General features: G+C 34.5%; 1 protein-coding gene across 1 annotated transcript; it reads left to right on the top strand.

The window, feature by feature from the left end:
* The first annotated feature begins 5339 nt into the window (after positions 1-5339).
* On the top strand, positions 5340-6038 carry LOC140142355 (uncharacterized). Its single transcript, XM_072164324.1, has one exon. It carries the CDS (start codon positions 5340-5342, stop codon positions 6036-6038), a length of 699 nt encoding a protein of 232 aa, XP_072020425.1.
* Positions 6039-9153: the final 3115 nt, after the last annotated feature.

Below are 9153 nucleotides of genomic sequence, written 5' to 3'. Positions count from 1 at the left end.
ATTTGATTTTATGATCCAAGTAAATAATATGATGTATACAAGATATTAAAATGTTTCAGGTGTGTTTTGCCAAAATGTATATTGATGTCAAACCACAAAGTTTCTCAGGTTTTAATTTTTTTCTGATCTATAGACCAGTTTGTCCTGGTTTGTTAAATGTTATCAAGTAAATGAAAGACTTTGGTTTGGTGACAAATACATTTTAACTTTCTTATGATTTGCAAATGTTGTGATGTGAAATAATGCACTGTTGTTAGAACTTTTGTTTTGTATTTCCATGATTTAAAAAGAAAACAAGTTACTGTTTTCCACATTGAAATGATTTTTTTTTTTTGATGATTCCCTGCTGTTAAAGATTTTGTAGGTCCGTGTTGTTTATTATCATTATTTATTTTTAATAATTTTACCAATGAAGAGTATGAAAGCATTTGCATTGGAAAAAGAGATTTGGGAAAACAAATCAGAGGTGGATGTAGATTCCCTATAGAGTAATTTATTTGTGACTATTTTATTTTCTATTTAAATGCCTGGATATGTTTTGCATGTATAAATTGACATGTTTGTTTTGTGTGTGTTGAAAGCACACCTGGTTTTACTTTCAAGAACAGTCACTGAAGTTTTGCATGATTGGTTCTCATCCAGGCCTATAGGTGATGGTATATAGAGGTCATAGACCTTTGGTTCTCTTTTGGCCTTCGTGCTCATTCATGTGTAGGAGTATCCCCTTTTCTATTATTACACTATTATGAATGAATGAATGTTTATGAATTAATGTCTGTTGGTATACTCATTTCTTCATTTATTGCTTGCATGATCAGACTCGGGTTTGTTGATCTCGATATTCTGTATTAGAATATTCTAACTTGCATAATGGTGTAATAAATGAAATTAATTTTGTTTTGAAAAGGAAAATCTTGAGATAAGGGTTTTGTTTATTTTTTATTTTTTCTCTGCCGGTATTTCATGTTTGTTGATGATTCTCTGGTCTAGGTGTACTAAGTACTAGTTGTTACTCCTGTTATATGTATATGTTTGTTCTCTGTTCTTTATTAATATTATTATCATTTATACTTTTTTTTTTTTAGGATGGTTGTAATTTCCTATAATATTAGGTGTACACGTATATCTTTTGCAGGCATGGATGATGTGACAAAGAAAACTGACTATGGATAATAATGTAATAGTTTGCTCTTTGAATTGTAGGGGTTTACGTGATAAAATGAAACGTAATGATGTTTTTCATTATTTGAGAAAGAAAAAGTTCGGCATTTATTGCCTTCAAGACGTACACTGGGATAAACAATGGGATAACTTAATAAGGGCCGAATGGGGTTACGAATGTTACACTGCTTGCAATACTACAAATTCCAGGGAGTTGCAGTATTGTTCAACAACAATTTTGAGTTTCAGATTAAAAATGTGGAAAAAGATAACATGGGGAATTGGATTGCTTTAAATATGAATTTGAATGGTATGGATGTTACATTGATATGTGTTTATGGTCCAAATGAAGACAAACCTGAATTCTATGACAAATTTGAAGATATTATTACTACTTTTGCAAATCCACACTGTATAATTTGTGGAGATTTTAATCTTGTTCAGGATCCAGATAAAGACACTTTTAATTACACTAATGTAAATAATCCACGTGCCAGAACAAAGATCTTGAACTTAAAAGAAACATATGACCTGTGTGATCCTTGGAGAATTTCAAACCCTGAAATTAAACGTTTTACATGGCGTAGAACTAACCCAGTAAAGCAAGCCAGACTTGATTTTTTTCTGTGCTCTTCAGAAATGCTGAATATAATAAATAATTCTGATATTCTGCCTGGTTACAGAACAGATCACTCTTTGATTGTTCTTGATTTAAACTGCGGTGGTTTTAAACATGGAAAAGGTTCTTGGAAATTAAATAATTCTTTACTGGAAGAGGCTGAATATATTGAAACAATAAAATCTTCGATCCAAAATGTTAAAGAGATATATATTCAGTTACTCCATACAATATTTATGAACTTAATAACATCTCTCCTGTGGAATTGGAGCTTATGATTAATGATCAGTTATTTTTTGAAGCCTTGTTACTAGAAATTAGAGGCATAACAATAGCTTATTCTTCCAGGCGAAAAAGAAATCTTGACAAAACAGAGGTGAATTTGACTAATTTGATTCAGGACCTGGAAACTGAACTTGATGAAAAAAGTATTGCTGATCCCATTTCTGATGTTCTAAATAACATTAAGACTAGGCTAAAAGAAGCAAACTCAGATTTACAACAGATAAGAGATACACGTTTGAAGGGTTCTTTTATGAGATCAAAAGCTCTTTGGATTGAACAAGGTGAAAAACCGACCAAATATTTTTGTAACCTGGAAAAAAGAAATTACATCAATAAGCAAATGCGTAGTTTAGAAAAGGTAAATGGAATTCAAGTACATTCTCAAGAGGAAATAATGGATGAAGTTAAAACTTTTTATGAAAACTTGTACAAAGCAAGAAATCATGAGGGTTCCATTTGTGATAATCTTATGATTAGAAAGCTTTCGGCAGAAGAGTCTTATGCTTTGGAGGGTAAGATTACCCAAGAAGAACTAAATTTGGCTCTAAAGAATATGAAAAATAACAAATCTCCTGGTTCCGATGGCTTTACAGTCGAGTTTTATAAAACCTTTTGGTCTGATATAGGTGTGTTCCTTCTTCGTTCTATAAATTATGGTTTTGAAAAAGGTGACTTGTCAAAAAGTCAAAAGCATGGACATATTTCTCTTTTGCCGAAAGGAAATAAACCCAGACAATTTATTGGGAATTGGAGACCAATTTCATTATTGAATGTTTCTTACAAACTTGCTTCATCATGTATTGCAAACCGTATTAAAACTGTTTTACCAACTGTTATTAATGAAGATCAAACTGGCTTTGTGGCAGACAGATATATTGGTGAAAATATTCGGCTGATATATGATTTACTTAGTTATACTGAAATCTCCAATATTCCAGGTATGATGTTATTAATTGATTTTGAAAAAGCTTTTGATACGGTATCTCACAATTTTATCAGAAAGACTCTTGATTTTTTTAATTTTGGTAAAGATGTTATTAAATGGTTTAATACATTTTATAGTAAAATCACTTCATCTGTAATAGTAAATGGTCATATATCTAATTCATTTAATATTTCTGCCGGGTGCCGGCAGGGGGACCCTATGTCCCCCTATATCTTTGTTTTATGTGCTGAAATCTTGGGTTCCATGATCCGATGTAATGAGTCAATTAAAGGAATTGTAATAAATGATATGTCTTTTAAGCTCTCACAATATGCTGACGATACAACCTTAATTCTCGATGGAACTTCCGAATCATTAGAGCATGCGATGAATACATTGAATGATTTTAAAGATATGTCCGGTCTCAAAATCAATGTAAAAAAGACCTCTGCAATTTGGATAGGCTCAAATAAGCACAGGAAAGAGCCAATATGCAAGAATTTGAAATTAAATTGGCATTTTGATGGTATCGTTGACATGTTGGGAGTTACGTTTAGTACAAACCTATCTGATATGGTGGATGTTAATTTTAACAAAGCATTGACATCAATGAGAAATCAAATCTTGATGTGGTCAAAACGTAATATTACTGTGCTTGGTCGTGTAGTCGTAGTAAAATCACTCGTACTTGCAAAGCTAAATTATATTGGTCAAATGTTGCCAAATCCAAATTCTGATTATTTTAAAACAGTAAATGAGGAAATTTACAAATTTATTTGGCAAGGCAAACCAGACAAAATTAAAAGGGAGCAAATGACGCAATCTTATGAAAATGGTGGTGTTAAAATGCCTAATGTTGTAAACCATTTAAACGCTTTAAAAACATCTTGGATCAGAAGAATTGCTTTGGGGAGCAAAAATGGAAGCAACTTTTTTACTTCACAGCCAATATAACTCGGGATGAAATTTTCATGTTCGGTACATATAGGTTTAAAGACATTAAGGATAGGATCTCAAATAAATTCTGGTATGATACATTATCCTCCTGGTCGCAGGTTATTTGTGCTTTCAATAACCAGAATTTGGACTATAACTCGATTGCTAGGCAATATCTCTGGTGGAATGATAAAATAATCATTGGTTGTAAACCGATCCATTACAAACATTGGAGTTTGAAAGGTATTCTGGTGATAAATGATCTTCTTGATGACAATGGTGGCTTTAAAACATTTGATTCTTTTGTGCAAACCTATGATATTCATACCAATTTTATAGAATATTATAGTATTATTCATGCAATTGAAGGTGGTTTCAAATTTAAGCAAAAACTAATGAAGCAAGATGGTTTTGTAAATCCAATTGTAATGGATCTGTTAAAGCCAAACAAAAAGGGATGTAGATTATTTTATGAAATTTTGTTGAAAGTTCAATACAGATCTCCTACAGATAAGTGTAAATGGCAAAGTGAGTTAATGTGCAATTTTACAGAAACAGAATGGAAAGACATTTGTAGTCGCAATTTCAAATTTACAAATGATGTAAAATTAAGATGGTTTCAGTACAGAATAATACACAGAATTCTAGGAACAAATGCAATGTTGTTTAAAATGAATAAACGTCAAAACGATCTATGTGCATTTTGTAATGAAGAGAAGGAGACGTTATCCCACCTTTTTATCAAATGTCCGGTTTCGTCATGTTTCTGGATCAAAGTACAAATATATGTTACAGAAAATACCTCCCATAGCCTATTTGTTACATTGACCCCACCAGATATTATGTTTGGTAAAGATGGTAATTATCTGAGGAATTTAATTATCAGTGTGTTAGGAAAGTTTCATATTTACAAATCAAAAATGAACGAAAGGAAACCCGATTTGATCATTTTAAACAAGAACTGAAGTATTATTATAATACGCTAAAGTGTATGGCTTCTTGCAATTTAAAAACACACATTTTTGATAAACTTTGGGAAGGCTGGGTAAACATTGTCACGTAAGCCTTGTATAACCCTTTTCATATATTTCATGTTAATACAATTTCTTTTCCTGCCCTGTAATAATTATCTATGCCTTTAGAAATAATTTCTTCATTGTATACCATTAAATATTCATTGTTGTTTGTGCTATATTATTTTTTTTCTCTCAAAAAAATCCGGTAAATTTTATACTTGTATAGCATTGGTAATGTAAGATGTGTTGTGGGAGCTGGTGGATCCATTTTGTATGTTTTTTCTTTCCCACCACCAGCTCCAAGTACAGGGAATAAAATTTACGGGAAAAAAAAAAAAAAAAAAAAAAAAAAATTACCATCTACCGCAAGCCCACACATACCGACCAGTATCTGCTCATGGATTCGCACCACCCACTTCAACATAAGTTGGGGGTCATCAGAACATTGGTTCATAGAGCAGAGTCATTAGTCACAGAAGAAGAGGATAAAGTCCTGGAGTTGGAAAAGATCCAGAAAGCGCTAGGTGTGTGTGGCTACAAACGGTCACATTTCGCAGTTGCAAATACACACAATCCTCCTAACCGTCAACCCTCCACTACTGCTGTTTCCAAGGGTTCCATCACCCTTCCCTATGTTAGGGGAGCGTCTGAAGGACTTCGCCGCATTCTGTGCAAACGCGGTATACAAGTGCATTTTAAGCCAAGAAATACTCTTCGGCAATTCTTAGTGTCACCAAAGGACAAAATCGACAAGACTGAAAAGTGCCATACCGTGTACAATATCCAGTGCCAGAATTGCAATGCCGCTTATATCGGCGAGTCCAAGCGCCCCCTAGGCATCAGAACTTCGGAGCATAGGAGGGAGCCCTCCCCTGTAGCGGAACACGCTAAGAAAACCGGTCACTCTATTCCTACAACGGATGCTAAAATCCTGGATACAGACCCTTCATGGGTGGGCAGAGGAGTCCGGGAAGCGGCTCACATCAGACAGAGCAGGAGTAGCTTGAACAGGGACGGCGGCCGGTACTACCTACCAGCAGTTTACACCTCGCTGTTGAGACGTCCTGCGCCGTCTGACGGTGCTGAGTCTCAATAGCACACCCAACAGCGCCCCCACGTGTTTATTGGGGCTGAAGAAAGTCTAGCGAATTGCAGACAGAAAGCTACCAAAAGGTGAGCTAATTTAGCTGTTTGAGAATAAAGATCTGTTCAATATAGTAAAAGATATAGCTATACATCAACATCTATAACAAGTTTACTTTTACTTTACATCAACATATACATATAAATTGCGAACATCAAATAACTAGATTAAATGTTCATAGTCTGAGTCCACTTTTCATTAAATACGTTTAAGCTTGCTTAAATCAGGGACGTGGAAGAAATTAACGTTTCTGAAATGGAAGTTTAAGCTGACTTAGGAATGTGATCTGATATATGGCTGGAATTGAAAATGGAATCGATATTACGGACCGCTGATGAGGAGAAATGTTGGATGACCAATGCGAATGAATGGCAAAGATACTTTATCCCTCTCATGGTTTGATTCAAAAACAATTAATTCAGTTTTATCATCATTAAGTTTGAGGAAACTATATCACGAATTTCAGTAAATGATTCCAATCTGGTACATGTAGTGCATTATTCACGCCCAACTAACTAGGATATGAAAGAAATGTAAAGTTGGGTGTTGTCAGGATCAAATGGTAATTAATGTTATGTTTGCGTAAGTATCACCAACCGGTCCAATGTAAACGGGAAAGCAAAATTGGGCCGAGAATCGAACACTGTGGAACATCATATAAGCTATGATAAAAGAGGTACTGCAGGGTAATTGGCAATCTGAATACAAATACTAGTAGCTTGCTTGCAATCAGTTAAATATGATCCAAACCACTGGACATAAGGCAGTTCCACAAACACCAGCTACTTTCAGACATTACAACAATATACTGGGGTATACGGTGATCAATCGTATCGTAAGCAGCTGACAAGCTGAGAAGAATCAAAGCAACAACCAACGACCAATTGTATGAATTAATAATTTACAGATAAATCCAAGAGTGTACAGGCCTGTCAATGACTCCAATGCATGCGCTCGATTTGACATTTTAGAAGGAACGTGGCACTGAGCATGGACATGAGAAAGCAACTGACATCGACGACGGAAAGACGGCGTTTAGGAAAGAGGAAAATCCACAAATGGCTACAAATCTGGAAAACACAATTACAAAAGGACACATCTGCAAACGTAATGACTCAAAATCAGTACACTAAATGTTCAAACTGAAACAGCAAAAAAGAAGTTCAATGCTTTGTGCGTAGACTGCATTTTGATGCCTCATTTTGTTTTCAATAATCCACGTGTTCCCTCATTATTATTTCCATTTCAACCCTCTGAATTAAAAGAGGTACGTGCAGATTCCATAAGTAGCATCCCGGGAGTAGCATAGGGGAAAGTAAGTAAACCTGTGATGTGTCTAGTTGTGCTCAGCTACGAGTTTGACAACACTGCAAAAAGATGCGCTCACTAGATGCAACAAAACTGATATTGTATTCTTTTTTGCACCTGTCTTCCCTAGTCGTAGCTAGTTGTAATAGATTGAGCACTGATTCGCATTTGACAGTTACGGAAAGCTGTAATCTACAAATCAATGAGACAATCTTTCAGATATCTTTCCAACCGGGCTTTACAGGGCTTCCGTTGGGGAGGTATACAAGCACACAAGCCCTCTTTCAGATAGGAGTGAAGTGGGATTTAGTTTGAAAATATCTGTCAACATAGGTTATTTCCAATATCAAAGTATACAGGCAAGTATGTACTGAACTGAACTGGTTGTGGATGCTATTCAATAGGTTAATTAATGTTGTAATCAATTTTATTTAAAGATTTACCTGTAGTAAACTCTGCTCGGGTAGATTAAAAAGCAACAATGACAATATTTTATTGAAAATAAACGGAAATATTTTGCCTAATAATTTTCATCAGAGATTTTCATGTGGAAAAATAGAAATTTCGGAACAGTAATATAAATCATATCACGATGCATGGTTCTGGCAAATCCGTATTGTCCTAGTGAGATTATTGTTTAATTATTAGCCTACTATGATGTAAGTTTCATAAAGTGACAGGATTGATCATTTAATAATTTCAGTTACCAAAAAGATTCAAGTTTTTAGAAAACCGAGATGTGTTCGTTTTATTGTGATAAAGCTTTCATCAGAACCTTGTCATGCTCATAACTTGTATAATTCCCACTCCCCCAACATGATATACCATTGGCTGGTAACCAAAATGGAAACCTCAGCAGCTTGATTCCTTCACCAATCCTCCTGCATCCCATGCAGTGCCATTCAACACCTATACCCCTGCAATCGATATGCCTTACCTGTCATATTAAGCTTCCTTTTTTTACTATTCAAAATATTACAATTGGGTTTTTTTAAATACTTTTATCCACACGCTTGGGCGCCCCATGATTCCTTTTTAAAGGATTTTTTTTATTAAAAAGTAATTCGTAAATAGCAGTTTACAGCAGGCCTTTTAATTTAAAGAAAACGCTCAGTCAAGAATAATTTCCCTGTTTTGTTAACACCCTGATCTCCTTAGGAAATCTACTCAATAAGAAGCCTAACACGAAAATTAATCAACACTTCAAAACTTACTAAAGTGCAAACATATTTTAAGAGAAATTAATTACTTCTTCAGGTATATAACAGGCAACAGATTTGATGGTAGGAAACACGCAATTTAAGTCAGGCATTTTTATCATTGAAAAGGTAAGTTGAAGATTTTTGTTGTTGCTATACTACTATACCATTTTTATTTACTACATTTGGCAAAAAGCACAGACATACCCAACCGTGCTGAATGAGCACTAAATTAAAGGGAAGCCCTGGATACAAGACAAACAAAAATATATTAATAAGGCAAACAAGACATACAGACAAACATAAAGTAATCATGGTATTGGAAGCAAACAAGGTGTGCGACGAAGGTGTTGAGCTAGGTGGACATTTCTATGATTCATGACCCTTCTTATAAATGACAATAATGAATATTCCAGGATGTGCTATATGTGAATCCCAAGGAAGTTAATATCAGAAACAATGTCACCTGTCTCCTGTTTTAGGATACCAAAGCATTTCAAGAAGGTGCAGTACAGTGGATATAATTTGTGTATATTTTTGTCATTCTCAACTGGTAACTA

The sequence above is a fragment of the Amphiura filiformis genome, chromosome 20 (genome assembly GCF_039555335.1).
Source record: "Amphiura filiformis chromosome 20, Afil_fr2py, whole genome shotgun sequence".
Taxonomy (NCBI): Eukaryota; Metazoa; Echinodermata; class Ophiuroidea; order Amphilepidida; family Amphiuridae; genus Amphiura; species Amphiura filiformis.
The sequence above is the reverse complement of the archived record's forward strand: the minus strand, read 5'-3'. Positions and strand labels throughout refer to the sequence as shown.